The sequence below is a fragment of the Macrosteles quadrilineatus genome, unplaced genomic scaffold, assembly GCF_028750875.1.
Source record: "Macrosteles quadrilineatus isolate MER2022 unplaced genomic scaffold, UCM_ALF_1.0 Scaffold_2__2_contigs__length_208266976, whole genome shotgun sequence".
NCBI lineage: Eukaryota > Metazoa > Arthropoda > Insecta > Hemiptera > Cicadellidae > Macrosteles > Macrosteles quadrilineatus.
The window spans coordinates 183756957-183780205 of NW_026542595.1; the positions used below are offsets into that span (position 1 = coordinate 183756957).

Here is a 23249-nt window from a genome sequence, read left to right on the forward strand (position 1 = left end):
TGAGAGGAACTCCAAATTATCGGGTAGACATGACCAGGGGCGTCGACCAGGCTCGCCGATTTACCGCGCAGCGTCGGAACTATTACCTTCTGGGCGATTTCCGAAAATACCGAGTCTCAAGGAAACGCCCCGACCTTCGGGACACGTTTAATTGAGAAACACTCGAGCAAGGAAATGTACGTAGAGATGTTGAGTGTTGAGTGGTGGGAAATGATTCGGGTGTGCCTTTGTGAAATGGTTGTTTGAAAGGTATATTGCCACATATCAACAAATATCAACAGGACAAGTAAAAAACACTACACATATATACAATCAGAACAATGTGTAGATTTGAGGGTATACAACCTCATATTATTATACCTTTTGCTATGTGCAAGTGTGCGACGATGTTTTCTGCACTGGAAAAATAAATATTAAAAGTGCAGTCAGTCGCAACCGTTTGCCGGGGATAGCTCAGCCTACAATGGCTGGGTAAAGTTCCAGGGTCTGCGACAAGGTCAGGGAAACCACTAGGCCAAACTTAGTCCCTGTTCGCAAGCGCCATCTTGCGACGAGATTTTCTGCACTGGAAAAATATTTATTAAAAGTGCAGTCGTCGCAACCGTTTGCCGGGGATAGCTCAGCCTACAATTGCTGGGTATTGTTCCAGGGTCTGCGATAAGGTCAGGGAAACCACTAGGCCAAAAGCCGGGTCTAACCGGTATAGGACTGGCTCATACACGGGCACTGTGAACAAGTCAAAAACAAGTCACCAAAACAAACGTGCAATAATCACTACCAGGCCTACGCCGATTCTCCACACTCCTAGGGGGTCGTTGCTGACTGCGCAACTCGGGCTTCGTCCTAACTATCCAATAGTTAAGCCCAGAGTGCCTAAAACACGGTGAGTTACACGACGACTTGCCAATAAAAACCACAACGCGTGTTATCGCCAGGCGGGGTCTACTAGGCCACTATAATCCAATACACAACTCTAATGCCCAAGCTAAGAATCAAACAGTTCACTCAATAATCGTACCACATAATAATATAAAAGTACACTATAGATAGAGTAACTACACCACTAGTAGCTGGTCTCAATAAATACCAAGCCAAACAAGCAAAATTAAATGGCAATTGCACTATTAAAATATTGAGCTACTTAGTAGCAGATAAATAAATAGTAAATACGTTCCAAACACTAGATAAATATATTATCACATAGCCGGTACTCCGCTACCCAAGCTACCGAGATAACGTGTTGGACTACCAAACAAGCTGTTCAGGTTAAATTAAAATAATCAAATGAATAAACAATAACAACCCTACTACTGCTACTGCTACTACCAACTTTATGTTACTTAGCTGGGCTTCTGGCAGTCGGTGAAATACGCAGCTATTGGTGCGCGCGTATTAGATGCGCGCGCATTAGATACGCAGCCTTGGAAACCGCTTGCACGAAACTCCATAAGACAAGTGTGCTGCGTCTTAGATGCGCACACGCAGCGCATCTATTACGCGTCTAGGAAACCACAGCCTAAATAAGCTAATAAAACTAGCTACTAGCCTACTGGCCTCGTGCTTCCAACTACGCACGCTAAATCGTGCAGCCTAGGTTTGTCGGGCCTCAGAGTTATTTAAGTAATATAACTAACTCTAGGTACAACGCAAAATAATATCTACTACAGTCAATTAAATTATATTATTTGCGCTCTAGCACCTGCCCAGAACCGTCAGGAATACACTTAAATATTATTCCTGACTAATATAAATCCTAACTACCGTCAGGCTTTGACCAGCACGGTTACAACTCTAACTCTCGCAATAAAGTGTAAGATTAATATTAAATCAAATCTTAAACCAAAGTGTAAGGAACGTCGTCCACTCACCAACAGTGGGTCTGTACCGTCTGTACCCAACTTACACCAACACTCGGCGCGATCACACCACGTACACTCTGTACCTCCAACGTACGCCAGCCGTTTACACAGGACACCAACACTGCCTTCTTCACTGTCCGGGATCCACCACTAGAATAACCGTCCTAGGCTATCCTGAACATCTAGGATATCCCAGGCTTATCGGCACTGATAAGCCGGGTCAAAGGGCGCTCGCTAGCTTCGCCGCCGCCGCTAGCTTACCTCAACAATCGGTGCGCGGCCAAATAGCAAAAATATACCCCCCTAGGGAAAATAACTCGTTACAAGTGAAAGTGGTTGATCAATTTAACAGACTACAGCTAGCTTTTCAGGTCCCTTAATGTGAACAACGAATTTCTCGTCAAGAGTAGTAGTCCAGGCAAACTAAACAAACTTACATAGGGACCGTTAAAAAAATTGCAAGAAAACGTTTTATGGTTTTATTTTGTAGAGTTGGGTTTGCAGAATGACATACTAAAAGTTGCCAAAAATCGGTGCACGAGAAAACCACTAAAATCACAATTTAAAATGGCGGCTTTTTTCAACATTGGACAAATTAAAAAAACATATTTCACATGCATTTGCTATGCACATTTTTCGAGATATTGACTTGGGACCACCGCCTGTATTTATTGAGTGGTTAGTACTTCATTTTGATAGGGAACATGTTTTTGGCCGCCATCTTGGATCCGCCATATTGGACATAGATATTTTTTTTTTAATGTAATGATAGTGTTGTGACACATCATTACCAACTACATTTTTACACTGATTTCAATGCCGAAATCCGTTTTTAAATATCTTCATTCATTTAGAAGATATACACAAAAGAAAACTCTGCACCATACATTTCTTATGGACGTTTCGTAGTTTGATATTTTTTTTAAATTATTTTTCTTATATCTCCAGTTCTTATTAACGCTTGTAGTTCGTTCTAGGCTTAAAATATTCAGTAATGTAAGGGCTTTCATTTGAGCTCTTGATCATTAAAATCAGACGAGTTAAAGACCTGCTACGAACCTCAGAACAATATTAAATTTAACTTTTTAGAAATATATTTTTATTAAAATATTTATAACTCGGGTTGTTAATACGTCACCAAGTTCTTTCTTGTCTCAAATTACTCAGTGAATGTTTAGCTTTGATTTTATTAATCACTAAACAAAATCTGACAATTTTAAAATGAGCCATGGACCATAATTTAACATTAAAATGTATTTATTTTGAAATTTGTCTTTAGTTAAGGACATCTATCCCAAACCCTAATAACTCCTGGAAAGTAATCCATAGCTAAAATAAAAGTCAATATTTTGGCGAATTATTTAAGACTATAAAGAGTTTTGGGAGTTATTTAGAATTAGGAATATACGTCTTTAACTAAAGACAAATTTCAATATAAATACATTCTAATGTTAAATTATGGTCCATGGCTCATTTTAAAATTGTCAGATTTTGTTTAATGATCAATAAAATTAAAGCCAAACATTTACTGAGTAATTTGAGACCAGAAAGAACTCGGTGACGTATTAACAACCCGAGTTATAAATCTTTTAATAAAAATATATTTCTAAAAAGTTAAATTTAATATTGTTCTGAGGTTCGTAGCAGGTCTTTAACTCGTCTGATTTTAATGATCAAGAGCTCAAATGAAAGCCCTTACATTACTGAATATTTTAAGCCTAGAACGAACTACAAGCGTTAATAAGAACTGGAGATATAAGAAAAATAATTAAAAAAAAATATCAAACTACGAAACGTCCATAAGAAATGTATGGTGCAGAGTTTTCTTTTGTATATATCTTCTAAATGAATAAAGATATTTAAAAACGGATTTCGGTATTGAAATCAGTGTAAAAATGTAGTTGGTAATGATGTGTCACAACACTATCATTACATTGAAAAAAAAATATCTATGTCCAATATGGCGGATCCAAGATGGCGGCCAAAAACATGTTCCCTATCAAAATGAAGTACTAACCACTCAATAAATACAGGCGGTGGTCCCAAGTCAATATCTTGAAAAATGTGCATAACAAATACATGTGAAATATGTTTTTTTAATTTGTCCAATGTTGAAAAAAGCCGCCATTTTAAATTGTGATTTTAGTGGTTTTCTCGTGCACCGATTTTTGGCAACTTTTAGTATGTCATTCTGCAAACCCAACTCTACAAAATAAAACCATAAAACGTTTTCTTGCAATTTTTTTAAGGTCATATCCTATATTTACCCGACTATAGCTACAGAAACCAAATAATTTTTGTACAGTGTGACAAGGTAACACACTAAATAAACAGGCCGTAATGCTCCTCAGGCATGACGTCATCATAGGTGACAGCAATGACGTAGTGTTATTTTTTAGTTATTTTTTTGTTAAAAAAAGGAGATTAAAACAAACAGCTGATCACAAATGGGAAACATTACGTCATTGCCGTCACCTACGATGACGTCATGCCAGAGGAGCATTATGGCCTGTTTATTTAGTGTTGCCTTGAGTTTGGTGAAAAGAAATATATATTGAACATTAGACTGGAGTAGGAAACAGTTCTCATTCTAGGGAAGTCTCAAATAAATGGGTGTCTGAGTGAAAAATTGATCAAGTGATGAATTGACTGAGGTAGGATAGACTAATTGGCTTTCGGTATAAATTCTTTCATCTTCATAATAGGTTTGAATTAGAAACATTGCAAGAGTAATGGATAGAAATATACGTAGACCAATTGAGTAAAGTAGTTACGTCTTGAGGAAAAGGTCGTTCCTGTAAAAATAACCGGACATTCGTAATAGAAATATAATTTGAATGATTTTAAATGAATTTGAAATCATTTGAATGATTTGAATGTAAGTATCATTTATTTTGATTCATTAGATGGATAGGTTAGATGAAAAGGTGGTAAATATACACCTCTTGTTGTGGGTTTAAAGGAAATTGACGAGTTTCGAGTAACTTTGATTGGAAAACACTTGTAGATTGAAGATACTTAGAAAGATTTTTTGATTAAGATTAAAATTCTTTACACGAGTCATAAGAAAATTATTAACATCGGGGCACTTTTATTTGAGGGATATTTTAAGGACAGTAAAAATTACAACGAAGCTATTTATGCATAAAATCGTCCAGGTGCATTTTGAGAACATCAACGAAAAATCACTCATCGTTTGAGAGGGACATTTTTGATGAGCTATATAAAGAAAGTTTGCATAATATATGCTTGAGGCAAGCTTATCTTTCTAATTATAGCATAGATTTCATAACTTTAAAACATGAATTTCATATTCAAATATTAAATATTTTCTGAAGTTTAAGAAGACGAGTTCCTTGTGAATCAAAGGATCAAAAAGTCTTCGACAAAATCGGTGAGTTGTAGATGTCACTCAATCTTGTACTAGTATATTATTTTATCAAAAACCCAAATATAAGTTTATTTAATTTATTTTGAACATGAAATTCAAATAAAGAGTTTGCTAACAGGAAATTTCTCTTTGATACTTGGCACAGTGACATCGACATGTTATCTCATGTCAACCTCTGACATTGTATAATGGGTTTCTCTTGCTTACTGGAATGCCATTCTGTTGTCCTTGTCATTCAAATCACGCACAACAATGTCACTAAAAATGGTTTTGTGATTTTTATTAAAATTTAAATATAAACCAAAGGGAGTTTATGTATCGACATTTTGAGGAGTGAAACCAAACGTCCGCAATTCAAGAGAATAATCGTATTAGTATAATGTCTTAGGCAACCTGAGGAGGCACTAAAAAATCATGTTTAAGTCCCTAGATCTTCTTAGAAGTTGATAGCTGGACCTCCAACTAGAGTTTAGGTTTTATTCTTCACTTAAGCAACAAACAAAAGTAAGATTCAACTGTGTGCAGCTAAATAACGAAGATCATTCTAACTATAAGTAATTTTAGTACTGTGCGCACCCTCACGACACAATATAGATTCCAGGTTTTGTATAATGATCAAGACCTACAAGGAGTAACATTGGCATTGGACACCCCCTGGTAGGTCATTGGGTGCGAACGCATTGATTTGCTGGTTTATTCTGTCACTAAATTGATAATACAATATGGGTAAATAGTGTTCATATTCGGTAGAGAGACGACCAACTGATTAAGGCAATGGCAAAAATAGATGGTTGCGCCTACCCTCATGGTATCCCCTCTACTTTGATTCCCGATTATTTGCAGTGGCCCCTGAGATAAAATTCAACGTTGCTCCACTTAGTGTTCTCAAAATATTGTACAGTTCCTAGATAGAAAAATTAAATATAATTTTATTATTGGTAAATCATATAGCATTGCTTTGAGTTTCTATTTGTAAATACTGTAAATAGTTTTTGTGGTCGTGTAATCTAAGCAGGAAGTTTCATTTTATGATTTTGAAAATGTTTAGTGTCCCCCAAAATGGGGTCTTAACTTTTTATTCACCTTATAAGTTCTAAAAAAATTCCATTCTTATGTTAAATCTGAGATAGATGTTATAATACAAATAATTTGTTGAATTTAGCATCCGACAGAATGAGTTCCTTTTCAAGTACGGTTTTCTGTTTGTGCATGAAACTACATTTTAATATCACTCTTATCAAACATAGCGTCTTTTACGTCAAACAAACTATCATGGAATTGGTAAAACATTTTAGAGTTTTATGTGAATTAATTCATGAAAAGCCTTGAGGATATAGCAGCCTACGTCTAAGTTGGTTGTGATGAGCGTTTTCTACTATCTTTACGTAAAACGTCAACGCAATTGCCATTGATTTGAACCCACAAGTTTTCTAAATCTGGCCAATATACGCGCTAGAACAAGACACTATCGATAGAAAAATCGTCTAGAAGTAGGGCCTATATACTCGCCTTTGGCTCGCTGGGCGCTCCGCCCCCGAACCCCCTAGGGTGGTTGGGGAGTTGGAAATATCCCCGGAAAAAATTTGTTCCTGAGTAAAATAATACAAAAATAAGAAGTTGGTAAAATACTAAGCACCGTAGCCTAATGCAAAAATGTGTTTTGATACAGAAAAATTAGAGTGGGGGGGTTGATTTCAGGGGTGGGATTAAATAGTATACAATTTTCTAAATTGTTCGTTGGTTTTAAAACGAAGACTAGTAACTGTAAAAGATTTCAAATTTTTACCACGATGAAAGACAGTGGTTCTTTAGAAGACACACACTTTAGATGTATACTTGGTTATTGAGTGAGTCATTGAGCCAGTCAGTAAGTGAGTTGCACGCGTACACGTTGTAACCGGTTGTAACTACTGTAGTTTTATGAATGTAGACCCTACGTGGCAGAGACTGTACCTCGGCAACAACGATTACTAAACTACGACAGGTAACACCTATCCAATTAATCATAAACATATGGATGTGGAGTCCCACTCAATTACGTCAGTCTGTTGTGAAAGATCAAATTATTAAGTCTGTACTTTCAGCTTCAGTATTAAATTTCTGCATTTTTATGTTCACATTTTTGTGTACAGGAGAGACTAAAAATTAAGTTAAATGGGTGTAAATTCAGTGAGTTACTATACGTTGTGACAGATTAATAAAAGATTAGGTTGGTGTGCTAGTTTATGTTGTAAAAGTTGTGAAGGGTTATCAGATTGAACTGTATGAAATGGTGGTAAATATTCTTAGTTCACTTTGGAGGTTAAACTTAGTGTTTGTGACTATTTGTGTACTTGAAACCATAGGCGCAAGATCTGAGTTTTCTCGGCCAGATGGAAGAGCAAATAATTTACATAACATAGTAAGTAATCGTACTAACTTATATATAAGGTTTGCGTTTAGTGAAATATGTGTTACTGATAGTATTTCATTAGTAAAAATATTGCTAGATTTTCGTTCAGATTTGGTTTTGTGTAAAAAGTGACTATACGTAAACGTCATAGAAGTAAACTCTCCAGTCCCTTATTTAATTAATTTGCAGTATGGCTAATAATAAAAAAAACTTAGTTTTTGAATGGAGCCACCAACTGAGTGGTAGAGTACTGTAAAATAATTTGTCTACAGTTGTCAAAGAAAGAGTCATTTTGTTCACTATAATTGAGCCAAACAGCTCATTCTCAAAGTTACTTAGCTCACTTTGGTTTTGTTGAACTGCTATCCGTAAAAAGGGAAAGTAATAAACATAGTAACATTTTAACTTTTACCACTATTTTTCCCACTCCGGATGATACCTAAACAAAACCAAATTTAGATTCAGTTTATATTTTCTAACACGTAAACTTCCACGGCAATTAAAATGTTAGTGTTTTAAACTACTCTAGCCAGTAATAACTCAACACAAGACATCTAAAATCACACTCAATTCTATTCTCATCCATTTCTATTCAGGTTTAATTACGCTGTATTTTAGTCCTGCTTCAATCTAATGATGAAATTGTGTTTTCAGTTAACTCTGGTCACAAAATGGGGTTACCCAATAGAGAATCACGTAGTGACAACCTCTGATGGGTATTCGCTGACGTTATTCCGTATCCCAAGTCTATTTGAAGACCCCAAAAAGTCGCCGGTGTTCTTGCAGCACGGATTGGTATCTTGCGGAGGGGTCTTTCTCGCCAACAAACGAAGCCTCGGTATGTTGATTTTCATCCTAAACAAAATGCTTTGTAACATCCAACAGGCCGAAAATGATGTTATGCAAACGTCAAATAAGAAAGACAGGTTTACTTAAAACAGAGGGTAATGCTCTAATCTAACGGTTTCATAATCTAATCACACTTTAAAAGCTTGTCAAAGATCCGTTGCTGACTATGGGTATTTTATCAATTGCCACTTCGAAAGGAAATATTGAACAGCTGTACAGCAACACTCATGCTTGTAGGCCAAAGTTTGTGAATGTAGGCTACACTGGAAATCGTGTGGATGTGTTTCCTATTATTTTGTCCCACCTTCACGTCGTAGCAGGTTCTACACTTTAATTAAGGCTAGTCATAGAAGGTTGCAACATTATCTCATAGATAAGATCTTTCGCTGATTTGTGGGATTTGAACCCAGGATTTCGGGCTCCGAAGGCCCTTGCTCTACCACTAGACCAGCTCGGTCTGTTAGAGAGATACAGAGCGTTACAGACATAAGATTACCAGCTGCACCACCTTTTACTATGTAGATCTAAACATTTCAACCCCATTTTGAAGTTGTAAAGAATTAAATGGGCATTATTTCACACACTGAGGGTGGTGTTGTCAATTCTTACTACATTGCAATCTATTTGAACTTGGTGAGTCACCGGGTCAGCCAATATCGAAATAATGTGTTGTAGTGTGGTGAAATATTTCGAAAAAAATGTAGACAAATAAAAATAAGAAGAGCTTTTACGAATTGTAGTAATACCCTACTACAACATACACTGAACTACATTACACACTATACATACTATACATTGAAACAATAATTAGAACATGTAAATAACAAATGTTATATGCCTAACTAAACAGATAACAGTAGTGTGTTAGTAACAGTTCCCTCACAAACTGTTTGTTTGCTCCAGCTTATTCTCTATATGTGGAAGGGTATGATGTTTGGATTGGGAACGCCAGGGGCACTCAATTCAGCCAACACCACAGAAAACATCTTACTAATACCAAAGAGTTCTGGGATTTCAGGTACAGTAGTACATGTACCATTTTGTGTAATCAATTTCAATCCTTATGTACTGGTGATTAATGTGCCAAATATTTTGTTCACTTTCTCGTGTTTTGTGTGTGATAGGCCTAGTCAGCAACAAAATATATGTATTACGTCAGTATTTTGAGGAGCTGTTATCCCAGACTTTTTTTTTTTTTTTTTTTTTTAGGGTGAGGAGGGAAAATGCTTTTACGCACACAGGTAGCCAGCCTGTAGTGTGAGACTCCTGAGTTTATCACAGACTACTCACTAAAAAACCCCCTCTACTCTGTTGGACACAGACCTGGAATTGTTTGTCACATTACTTCAAGTCAGGCCAACATGTGACCTAAGCCCACAGGGCTCGCACCGTTTCTGGCATTATTTATTTTTTGACCTACACCGCATCCCGGTCGAGGTCAAGCTTCTTGGCGCGGAGAACACCCTGGATGTAAAGTGACACACAGGTCCAATTGTCCTCACCCTCCATCATCATCGGTATGACCGTGTCCACCGACAGCAGTCCTACGAACTTTTGAGCCTCTAGGCGGGGCCTTTCCCAATGCTGGCAGTGGAAGAAAGTGTGTTCCACGTCATCGGGAATGCCTGGGCAGTATATGCAATCGGGTGACACGGCTTTGCCCATCCTGAACAAGTACGACCGGAAAAAGCCGTGACCCGTCAGAAATTGGGTGAGGTAGAAGTTCACCTCTCCGCACCGCCGATTAACCCAAGGTTGGACCTGTTGTATCAGTCGCCTGGTCCAGAGCCCCCTTGTCTCCTGTTCCCAGCTCTCCTGCCACAGCTGGAAGGTCCGGGTGCGTTCCTCAATACTTGCCTGGTCCTCCCCACGGCGCTGATAAATTGCCTTCCTCTCCGCCGCCAAAAGTTTGACGGGGATGACTCCAGCAACCACCAGGACGGCGGGTTCGGACACTGTTCGATAGGCAGATGCTACCCTTAGTGCTGCCTGACGCTGCACTCGGGCGAGCCGCATCCTATATACCTCCTTATTGAGAGCGTCTGCCCAGACCTCCGCACCGTACAGGAGCACTGACTGGACCGCAGACATCAACAGCCTTCTGCGGCTGGACCGCGGACCTCCGACATTGGCCATTAACCGACTAAGGGAAGAAACCATTTTAGCGGCCTTGTCCGCCGTACGGGTGATCTGGTCTCGCCAGCTGAGCTTGCTGTCCACCATGACCCCAAGGTACTTTGCGGCACGAGTGGTTTGGACTTCAACGTTCCCCACCATCAAAGGCACGATGGTGTCAATCCTCTTTTTAGTCAGAATCACAATCTCAGTTTTGCTCAGAGCGAGCGAGAGACCATGTTCTGCCATCCATGCGTTAATGGTTCGCATGACTCGATTTAGTTTCAGCTGGGCAAGCTCAATGCTACGTGCAGCTATTAAAGCCGCAACGTCATCTGCATACCCAACTAGGACAGTTTCCTCAGGCATCTCGGATCTCAAGAGGCTGTCGTAGGCGACGTTCCAGAGGTCCGGGCCCAGTATGGATCCTTGAGCAGCACCAGAAGTTACATCCATCGTCCTGGAGCCTTCTGTAGTGTCGTAAATGATGAGGCGGTACCGGAGGTAGTCCTCTATCATGCGCATGAGGTATGCCGGGACGTGGAAAGTGTTCTCCAGTGCGTCGAGCATATCGCACCACCTCGCGGAATTAAATGCGTTTCGCACATCAAGTGTTACAAGCAGCACAACCCGACGAGAATAGTTGTTAAACTCCTCAGCTCTCATTACGGCTCGCTTTACCTCCTCAATAGCGTCAACCGTTGACCGTCCCTTCCTGAAACCGTACTGACGAGGGGATAGATTTCCTGCAGCAACCACGGCTGAATTCAGTCGGGAACGGATCAACTTTTCCAAGACTTTCCCAGCAGTGTCCAACATACAGAGAGGTCTGTAAGAGAAGGGTAGGTCTGGGTTTCCTTTTCCCTTCCCCACGAGCACAAGCCTAGCTGTTTTCCAGCAGAAGGGAAACTTCCCCTCGGCCAGACAGGCATTGTACGTGCTCAAAAGGATTTGTGGGTTTATTGAAAAGACTTTCTTCAGGGCCTCACCAGGTACCCCATCCGGTCCAGGAGCCTTGTTGTTCTTCAGGGACAGAACGGCCGCCTCCAACTCCTCGAGACTGAAAAGCGGTACGTCGTCCACCCTTCCGAACTCCCGCAATGGGCGCAGTGTGTGAGTCGGGAAAAGGGACTTTACGATCCTCTCCATAGAGGCCCCGTCCATAACGGAAGGTGGAGAGCGGGTGCCAAGCTTCTTGGTTACTATCTTGTAACCAAGGCCCCACGGATCGGAATCGACATCGTCCCTTAATTTCTCCCAGCAACTGCGTTTGCTCCGGTTAATGGCCCGGCGAAGAGACTTCCTAGCCACCTTGTAAGCGTCAGACTTAAGACGTCTATCTTCAGGTTCTCTGGCCCTGATAGCAAGACGTCTGGCTCTCAATGCTGCCCGTCGTAGTTCTGCGATCTCGGTTGTCCACCAGTACACAGGTCGCTTATCGCACCGGGATCTCCTGCGAGGCATTGACTCTTCGCAGGCCGAGACTATCAAGCCTCATCAATGATGTAACTGATGTCTATGCGTGAGCCACGCCAGATGCAGCAGGTACCACTGGCTCTCCCCGTAGTATGACTTCGGTGAATTTGGCCACGTCCAGCTTTTTGGTGTTCCACCGAACGGGCACCTGCCGAGACACGGTAGCTTGTCTCTGATGACTATCCATGACATCAAAAATGATGTACTGGTGGTCACTGGCCGTATAATCCTCTAGGACTCTCCAGGCTCGTATCCTCGGCAAGAGGGACTCAGATGCAAGCGTGATGTCTGGGATCGTTCCCCTCATTCCGGGACGCTGGAAAGTTGGCGTGTTGCCCTCGTTAATCATTCATGGCTTAAGGTTATTGAACATCTGCCATTTTGCGCAGGATCAACCTTTTGAAGTGTGGTTTGCGGCATTGTATTCTACTAAAAAAGACCTTAAATTTGATCTGCATATTGACCTATGCTTCCATTTAAGATTTTCTTCCGACTCCTTGTGGGCCGTCCCCCTGAAGAATTATTGGATCACTGAATATGTGTTAAAATAGGGTTTTATGCTCTGTAACTTTGTACCAAGTATTTTAGCTCTATCTGCATTATTTTTTGAAATATTTAACCGTTCCGGGACTTTTCTACCGCACTGTATTTTCCATTTTTTAGTTTCCACGAGATGGGAATAAAAGACGTTCCGGCAGTCCTACAATTCATCAGGGCGAGAACCGGAAAGTCCAAAATCCACTATATTGGGCACTCTATGGGCACTACGATGTTTCTGGTCATGGCCTCCCTACTTCCTGAAGAACTTGAGCACATCGACACCGTCACCCTGATGGCTCCAGTCGCCGTGCCAAAACATATGGCCGCGTTTGCTTCGAAGATCAAAAGGCGACTTGCCTACTTTACAGTGGTAAGCATAGCGACTATAATAATTTTGTATCATTTTTTTACATTTTGGATAAAGTTTTCGAAATTAATTCCTATAGGGTGATTGATATAAGTGTGCCAGCCGTTTTATTCGAAAACCATAAGAGATATAAAACAAAGTTAAATGGTAAGTGCCTTGGACTTTTTATTTAAAACATTGTAGTAAATTTGAAAAAATTATTTTAGCCGCCATTTTTCCAATACGGCCACCAACTTTGATTTTTCATATGGAACACCCTGTATTTTATGATGTATTCTGGTAGAAAATGTAATTTTAAGACGATTTTATTCTTGTAATCTTTTTCATAAACCTAACCGTTTCAAAGATAATAACGGTTTAAGTTGTGAAATTTTGAATGTTTTTCCAATAAAACAGCTGGCATGCTTGCTTGGGCCTTTATCGAAACTCTTTCTCATGCAGAAATTTCAAAACTTTAACCATTATTATCTTTGAAACGGTTAGGTTTATGAAAAAAATCACAAGAATATAATCGTCTTAAAACTACATTTTCTACAAGAATACATCACAATATACAGGGTGTTCCATAAGAAGAATATTGGAGGCCATATTGGAAAAATGGCGACTAAAAAATTTTTTTTTACTTGACTACAATTTTTTAAATAAAAAATCCAAGGCACTTACCGTTTAACTTTTTTTAGCGAATTTCCCATATAGGGAATAAGCTATTACCGTAGTACTCACGGTAAGACCTGGACCCGGGACCGATTTTTTTTTTCGTTTTGAGGTCCCTAGAGGTCAAAAACACCATCCGTTCAAATTCATATATATATATTTATATATATATATATATATATATATATATGTGTCCGTTAGCGCGATAACTCGAGCAAAAATGATCCGATTTTGATGAAATTTGGTACAAACGTGTAAACCTACGTTTATTCGAACGAGTTCGCGAACCAGCATGATCGGACCATGGGAACGGGGGTTTATGGGGGCTTTTATGGGGAAAAAATGGGTTTTTCCCATTTTTGACCCAAAAAACATAAAATTTTGCAATTTCTTTTGAAACTATTTTGTAGAGCTTAAAAAAACAAATAATTTAGTATATTGAAGCGTTATAATGCGCCTAATGGTTACGGAGAAAATTCCAAAAAATTGTAAATTTAAAATTCCCATGTTATTCTTATGGAGAATAAGTAAACTGTTGTAGTTTGCTTGTTTATAAACATATTTTGCCCAAATTTGGAAAATGTTTTTATTTCTTACTAACTATTAACATTTTACATAAAAAACACTTTTACCCTCCCTGTTGCAGCAAACCTAAGTATGTTTTAAACTGATTCTATTTAAATAGGGAATAAATGTGATAATTTTAAGGAGACATTTTAGTGTAAATCCATTCAGGGAAATGGAAATTCGCTTAGTCTGCAGGTTTGCTGCGGCGGGGGTATTTATATCTCTTATAGTTTTCGAATAAAACGGCTGGCACACTTATATCAATCACCCTACCCTGTATATTTATATATTAATAGGCAAGCATGTTTCTTGAAAACCTTTTTTCTCAGCTCGTGTGCATCGGAGGGGAAATTTATGCATACTCTTTATAAATTGATATAGGCTCAAAAATAAGCACAAAAATGAATTTTTTATGGACGATATGGGTTGCCATGCTGAAGACCGAACAACGAAATAAAAACAGAAAATTAAAATAAATGGAGTAAATTCCAATCACATGTTTTATTTACAGCTTGGGGTTAAATAGAGAAGTCTGTATATTAGTGCATTGCATATTTTTGGTCGAGCTTTTGACCACTGGACTACTTCTAGTGTTGATTAATACCTATGGAAAAATCACAATCATAAATGTCTATACCCTACTTTCTTTTTCCGATAAAGATACGATATTTATTATGCCACACGGATGATGGAATTTTACCAATGGTACCTTATCAAACTAAAAGGTGCAATGAAGAATCTGTGATTAACTTACCTACGTAAAATGGGGTTTAACTGTTTTCATTTTCTTTTAACGAATTTCCCATAGGGAATAAGCTATTTATAACTTTCATAGCATGAATGAAAAGAATCTTGTAAACTCTTCTATGTCTTTATCCAATATAGTGAACCACTAGTAACTCAGCGTGTTGTAATTTAAATTCTATGTATCTGTTCGTTCAGAATAAACGTAACTGCTGAATTTGCTGTGCTGTATTGTACACAATTGTAGATCATGAAAACTACCAACATTGAAGCCTATGAATGAACCTTATTTTCCTCGTGCTACCTTCAGTGCAAGTCGATCCGAAATAAATAATGAGTCACCAGTGAGAAAATAAAACACAACAATAATTAAATTTGCTCTATTCACATTATTTTTACTTTGTTAGAATTCCAGTTAGGTTATTTATTGTATTTTCTAAACAGCTTATTTAACTTGACCATTGAGAATTTCAGCTTATTTGTCAATGCCGACACTTTGTTCGCACCAGTTTAGTAATTCGTTTCTATTTTTAATAGCTTAATATCAACAAACGATAAACACTTTATGAGATAGACTTTTTATTTGTAGAAAAATCTTCGAAACATCGGAATGCAGAGGCATAAACAACAAAAGTGGCTTGGCAGATTTGTGTACAAAACGTGCGAAGCTAACAACTTTGTTGGAAGGATGTGCAAAAGAATCTTTTGTGAATCTCAAAATGAGGTTCTTGTGGCACAAGTCGTCTTAAAAGAAGATGAAACTTTAAAAAACACACATGAAAGTGGCGAAATTGAGGAAAATGATGAAAAAAATGAAAGTGGGCCTATTAGAATCTTAAGGGAAGGACCTATTAGAGTGGACAAAGTATGTTACCCAAGTAAATTCGACCATGTAAGTATAACACGTTAATAAAACACCATTTTTAACTTGTGCACTGTATTGACGTGAATAGTGTTAAATGTGTACTTTGTGTCAAAGACCTCGAATGCTGGTTTGTAAAGGTTTATATTGTATATTATTTTTCTCAAATTTTTATTTGGAGCATTATTGATTTGTGGTTTGATTGTAAGTTTCTCATAGTTTAACAGTTTTAGTATCTTCCGTCAATGTCTTCAAAGTTAAATTGTTTTGGATTTAACTCCGTAACTGCGCTGTTAATAGCAACCATGCTTAAAAGTAAGTAAAGTTTTAATCATCGTGATGCTATGCAGTTCTAAGCATTGTTTCTAGCAAAATAATTAACCGGCAACTAGTTTTTTTATTAAATATCTTATCATACAGGGAATAAACTATTACCATGGTAAGACTTGGACTCGGGACTGATTTACTTTGTCGTTTTGATGTCCCTATATTAACCCTTATTTACTTTGTATATTGATGTGAGTATCAAGTTAGGACGATTCTCCAGCAAAAATTCCTCCAATTTCGATGAAATTCGGTTTACACGTGAAAACCTATGTTTATTTGAACGAGTTCGTGAATCAACATGATTGGACTGCAGGAATGAGTGTTTGGATGTAAAAATTGATCCTCAAAAGATAAGATGTCGCAGTTTTAAATTGTAGAGCTTTAAAATCGTATAATTTAGTATATTATAGCATTGTGTTGAGCTTAATAGTTACAGTTAAAATTAAAAAGATACTCGTAGTTTAAATAATATTCTTATGTCACTTATCTAGGGTAAGTAAACTGTTGTACTTTGCTCGTTTATGGATATATCATGATAAAATCTGGAAAATGTATTAATTTGTACTAAGCTATTAATATTTTACTAGTTAACACACCCCTTAAAATGTCTTTAAATAGGAAATAAATCTTTGCGAAAGGCCTATCAGGTAAATGACATTTTGCTGAATCAGCAAGTTTGGCTGCAGCGGGTGAATTGATATATTTGAAATTTGTTTTTAGTAAATTTCCTTAAAGGTAAAAAGGCATTAGCACGGGTGGAATGGTAAGACACAAAGCCTCTTTACTTCTTCATTTTCATGCGCCAGAGGCCAAAAATACTATGCATAAAAATGGCTATATGTTTGTGTTCCGTGAATACGATAACTCGAGTAATTTTGATCCAATTTAGATGAAATTTGGCATGCACATATAGGGCTGGATCCACTTGAATGATGTCGCATTGAAAGAGGATATAGTTTGTTAATATATGTATAACACATATAACTAACTATAGACAAGTTGCAAAACTTTTCCCGCCGCCAAGCGTGGTTTAAAATCTGATATCAACGTCATGTTCTTACTACTTCTTTATCTACTATATTTTCGATAGGCCTACCCATCCCTATTCAGTCTCGACAATCGATGTATAATACTTCCCGGGAGTAATATACATCGATTGTCTTGTTACAGTATGCAAAAACCTGAATGTGATTAGTTTTAAGTTATCTAAAAAGAGACTTTCTATCGATTATTTTTGTCAGTTGACGGATGTGTACACGTAGGAAACGTGCATTAGTGGCTTAGGGAGTTCACTGAAGCACTTGCATATTTGCCGGGGATGTGTTCATTAAATTAATTACATATACAGTATATGTAACGTTATACTGTTACAAAAATGAGGCTAGGGTCAAACAACATTCGTCTAGCCTAATTATTACAAAGTAAAATGTACTCGTACGACAAGTGTGGTATTATTGTTTTATCTTTTACTTAAGACTTTTTGTAACTAACAAACTACCCATATTTTAATAGCAACATGATAAATGACTTCTTAAGCTACAATAGCAAAAACTTGAATAGTGAAAACAATATCAAGTCTTAAGTAATTTAAAAGGTTGAAAAACACACCATCCGTCCATTTAAAACATAAAAAATTGTTTCCTATTACCAAAATGAAAACTTTTGTTGCAGGCCAATGCAGAAGAGGCCATTGAGTACTTTTTTGATGGGACATCGTGGAAAACTCATCAGCATTTTCTTCAGGTCATCGAGGCAGGTAACGTACTTTAATGTTGTCTATAGCTGCGTAGCTCAGTTGTTACAGTGCTCGCCTAGCTAAGGTAGGGTAATAAGGTAAGGTGAGCTAAGGTATAAGATCACCAGTTCTATTCTGAGAAAATTGTGTAGCTTTTTGGTGGTTCGAAACTGTGCCTGTCCTTGGGCTTTTAATAAGTGGTCCTGACTAATGAAACAGCTGGCTTTAGTCAGTAAAAGGGCTACACAAGGCATCACACTCCATTCCACACTCTTAGGCTAAAAAACGGGGGCGTCCCCATCTCAATTAATGATAATGAATACAAAATAATTCAGGCACTGATTTAGTTTAGGTATTTTGCTGTTGAGTTTTTGACGAAGAAAGCTCGGCATTTATTTAGAAGCATCCGTTTAAAGCCAACTTATAACTTGCCAATGAAAATGTCACTACCCTGATTAATTACTGGTAGTCATAGCAATTTCGCCGGCGTGCGGACGTCCGTTTACCGACACACGTACTCTGTATGTGATGGCCTTTAACTCAATCTAAATGTTAACACATAATTACCATAATTACCATCCTCTTGACCGTTGACCATTTCTGGATAGGTCGCGTCAATGATCAACAAATATCATAAAACTTACAAATAAAAAATTCTTCAACATATAATTATTATTAATTACTTGAGTGTGAGGTGGCATAAAAAATATTAAAAAACTAACGGGGCTTTGAAGTAATCCTCCAAGGAATAAAAGCTCTGTTGGCAACACCGCCACTTTCACTTCTTTTTGAACAGTTTCGGCTCCAGGTTCTTAGTCCTTCACTTTAGAAGTGCGGCATCTGGGAATAGAGATCAGGTTGTTGTTTCTCAGATTGTGACCGTGAAGCTGCCCTCTTATTTGAAAATCAGCTAAATTCTCTTTTACGTAGAGAGGAGCTCAACACGTAGTTCCCATAGACCCGGTTACCGGTTATACACCTCTTTAAGTATACACGGTGTGTATAAGGTGCGTTAAGTAGCCTTTACAAGCTCCAAGGTATAAGATACTAAGAATAAGACAAACATTTCCTCTAAACCAGAGCGTAGTTGTCTCTGTACGTAATTTTCAATAACTCTTGGATAGCTGAAGGGAATTTTGATTCTAAAATCGAGTCTTTACATTTTACTAAGCATAAGTATGTATTATGACATAATAAATTTCGATATAACTAGGATAGAAAATGGAATTTGAGGGTGTAGGACTCTCTGTGAGTAGCACATCCAATTTCGCCAATATAAGATTGGCATTGTTATTGCAAGGGCTTACCCTTACAATATAATATTATTCTCAACTGAATATAATATTAATATAAAACATTGGCATTGCAGGTTAGTTATGTTATCTCTAAAACTATTTTTGTTTAGTATCTAAAATACAATGTTTTCACATAACAACACTTAAATTTCACTTTAGCTGTAAATATATTGTATAATATAATATATTTGTTTGTTAATTTCAGGAAGATTCCAAAAATTTGATTATGAAAAAGACAATCCGAAAGAGTACGATGGACGAACTACGCCTGATATTTATCCTATAACGAATATAAAAAAACGAATTTACCTTATGTCAGGAGGCAAAGACACAGTAGCTCTAACCGAGGTAATAGGAAACGACGTTCTAGGTCATACTTAAATAAATAATGTAGCATTTACCTAGTACAGAATAAGCGCTTAGCAGTAACATATTAGTGATCAATTCAAATGTTGACTACATGTACATTTCCAAGAAGTACACAGCCCAACATTAAAATTATGGCTAGTATTGAAACAAAGAAACGACTGTATTATACTGAATCCCTTTGTGATGGGGAATCCCCTTGTCCATCCACTTTATTTGAATAATGATTAAACATTCTTTTACCTCTCACTAAAGTATTCTTATTAATTTAATTCGATCCCGGTTACGCCCCCGGTCACAATATATAATCGTGGCACCCTTCAGGATCTGTTGTAAACACAGTTTTCTGATTTACACATTCATTTTACTTTTTCCCCTATTCCTATACATAGGATATGGCGAAAGTATTATTTTGGTTAAAATTTTCGCGTTTCAGTATTGGGTGGATATACAGTACCCGTTTTGGGCCCCTTGACTCCAAACATGTAGTTTCGAATTGGTGTTTTTTTTAGTGTATTTACGTCTGTATTTCTGTTGTGTGTGTTGCTGTAAAAATTACGTTTCAAAAGTTATTGCAACTTTTGTAATTTTCCCCACAACAAAGCATAGTACTCCCACTACTTACCCGTGATAACGGGAGATAATAGGCTAATGGGAGTAAGTGTGTCGGATTGCTTAAACTGTTTATTTTATCATAACAAACTAAGAGAATCGTATGTCTACACGTAGTTGGGAATTTGATTGAACCTAACTTTTATCCGCTACAGGTTAAGATTTGGGACTATTTATTAAAGCTCGTTTTGCCTAAAGATGCATGTTAAATAATAACTAACTGTACAAACTTCAGAATTAATCATACAAAGGAATATGAAGGTTATGCTAACAGTGCGTTGAGTCTGTAGAGAAATATTTATTGAAATAAATCAGCGAATCTTTTTTATATACACAAAATGCTGAACAACTCCAGCTATATTTCAAATCAGACTATATATTAAAAGATTAGAACATTTTTACTTTAAATGCCTTGAAAATGTGTATTTAAAATGTATCTAACACTTTAAATTTCACGAGTTAAATTTTTCGTTTCTTTCAAATCAACCAGAACGAAATGTCTACCATATATAAAATACCATTGCGAAATCTAAATTTACCAATCTACATCTACATGTAAATTCAGATGAATATCATATCTACATTTTTATTTACATCTAAAGTATATATAAATCTCCATATGGATCTCCATTTACTTCTAAATATGCACCAGTATCTAAAACTACAGTGTAACTAAAATTTGCATCTACTTTACTCGTAGGTACTTATCTACATTTGTATTTACATCTACGATCATATCTTAATATGTTGTGAAATCTAAATCTACATCTGGACTCATATTTACATATATATTTTTATCTAAATGTTATCCCACGCCTTCATCAACTTCAAAATTTACATCTACTGTACCTGTACCTATATATAAGTATAAATATACATTTACATTTTGTATTTTCGTGTACATCTGCATATGAATCGCTATTTGGCTTGAAATCTACATCGACATACACATTAACATCTGTATACTAGCATATACTTTGTATTTGTTTTAAACCTGTAGTGCCATCTACATCTCAGTCTATATTGTTCACCTTTATTTAGACACACATCTTCTGTATATCTACATTACATCTCATGTATCTAAATCTACAAGTATATCTATTTATATTTGTAGTATGTACAGGGTTATTCTAAATGATGGACCCATTTTTAATGCTTTATAATTTTTATACTATTAAACTTACCGCTATAAAATACACATCAAACGAAAAAGCAACTCAAAGAGTTTATGCCTTCCAAAGACACATCTTTTAGCAAAATCGATCCAACAGAACTGTAGATTTAATTGTACAAAGTTAAAAAGTAATCTCCAACTTTTTTTACCACTAGAAATTTGGAGGTTACTTGACGTTTTTGCAAATAACTTTTAAATGGTGAGGAAATCGACCAAAGTGGAAGGTAATATTCCGAAAGAGAATAAAATTTCCTACAATCTACTATTACGCATATCTTGAAAATACTCAATAAATGTAGCATAAATTTGGCTTAAAATAAAAAAGTGAGAAATTTAATGTTTGCTATGTTTATTGTCTACATTGAAGACGGGGATTTTCAATTTTTTTTCATTTTGAGGAAATTTTTGGTACCTTTCTTGAGCATTTTCAAAAAATGCCTAAAAGTAGATTGTAGGAAATTTTATTCTCTTTCGGAATATTACCTTCCACTTTGGTCGATTTCCTCACCATTTAAAAGTTATTTGCAAAAACGTCAAGTAACCTCCAAATTTCTAGTGGTAAAAAAAGTTGGAGATTACTTTTTAACTTTGTACAATTAAATCTACAGTACTGCTGGATCGATTTTGTTAAATTATGTGTCTTTGGAAGGCATAAACTCAAATCTTTGAGTTGCTTTTTCGTTTGATGTATATTTTATAGCGGTAAGTTTAATAGTATAAAAGTTATAAAGCGTTAAAACTGGGTCATTCATTTTGAATCACCCTGTACATTAACATCTAGATACAAGCATATATTTTAAACCTGTAGTTCCATCTACATCTCCGTTTATATCTACACCTACACAATTGTTCACCTTTATCTTGACATACATCTTCTGTTTTTACATTTACATTACATCTGATGTATCTAAATCTACAAGTGTATCTATTTATATTTTTTGTATGTATAATGTTTCTGTTCCCAGGATGTGAGATGGCTCCATGATCGTTTGCCAGACTCATGGTTGATAGAGGAAGGTTTCCAAGAGTTCACCCATGATTCTTTCCATCTCGGAGAAGATGTTCAGAGAGTGTTCATTACCGTGTTACGAATCATTCACTCCTCTGAGGCTGGTGTGGAACCGAGTGGCTTACCGGAGAATGTAGTAAAAAGGGAGGTTCCCACTGAGGATTCAGAGCGTGAAACCATCCAGAAGAAAACAACAAAAAAATGGTTTTCTTGGAGTAAAAGTTCATCTAAGCTCGATGAAAATTCTACAGGAATTTAACAATTGTTCACCCTTACTATGCTATTTCACAATGTTGATGATATAATCAATGAATATTAAATTTTTCAATATACAAAGAATCTTGGATTTTACTTGGTTTTTTGGTGGTGTTTCTTAAATTAAAGCAAATTTTATTCCATATAAACATAGAATTAAAGTGTTAATCATCCCTATGTCTATGAGTGGTTTTTAACTTAGCTTGAGTGGTTTTTGGTGTGAGGTACAAAATTTAAACTATGTCCGAATATAAAGAATGTTAAAAACGCTTTTAATTAATTGTAAATGTACTTGTAGGCACTCGGGCCTATCTGACGGTTTTGACAGTTTATAACCCCCACGGCAAAGAATAGAACGGCACTCTCTCCGTTTCCCGGTTTGGAGACGAGTTAGGAAAACTGTAAAAAGCAACTTAAAACGAATGTCCGAAAACATACTAAATTTGTTAATTGAATAAATCAAAACATTTCACTTGATTTAAAACTATCTAAAAAAAAGTTTCGTCCGATTAAGGAAAATCCGATTCGTAATATCGCAATGCTTTGAATAAACTGAACATGTGATAATTGGACATAACCTGGGATTCCATACCATCTGTTGTGTAAATTGTTCACCTAATTATTGGTGAACCATGCTTTAGCCAGAAACCATTTACATTA

General features: G+C 36.8%; 1 protein-coding gene across 1 annotated transcript; it reads left to right on the forward strand.

The window, feature by feature from the left end:
* The first annotated feature begins 7431 nt into the window (after positions 1–7431).
* Positions 7432–22598, forward strand: LOC128986718 (tear acid lipase-like protein). The gene is made up of 8 exons (XM_054407213.1): positions 7432–7651; positions 8297–8480; positions 9395–9509; positions 12746–12992; positions 15544–15846; positions 17815–17899; positions 19379–19521; positions 22291–22598. The coding sequence occupies exons 1-8, from the start codon at positions 7520–7522 to the stop codon at positions 22591–22593; spliced, it is 1512 nt and encodes a 503-aa protein (XP_054263188.1). The 5' UTR covers positions 7432–7519; the 3' UTR covers positions 22594–22598.
* The last annotated feature ends 651 nt before the right edge of the window (positions 22599–23249 follow it).

Coding starts and splice junctions, on each gene's coding strand:
- LOC128986718 (XM_054407213.1), top strand. CDS start 7,520: ATGGTGGTAAATATTCTTAGTTCACTTTGGAGGTTAAACTTAGTGTTT. Junction 12,993..15,543: donor GACTTGCCTACTTTACAGTG/GTAAGCATAGCG, acceptor TTTTATTTGTAG/AAAAATCTTCGAAACATCGG. Junction 19,522..22,290: donor ACACAGTAGCTCTAACCGAG/GTAATAGGAAAC, acceptor TTCTGTTCCCAG/GATGTGAGATGGCTCCATGA.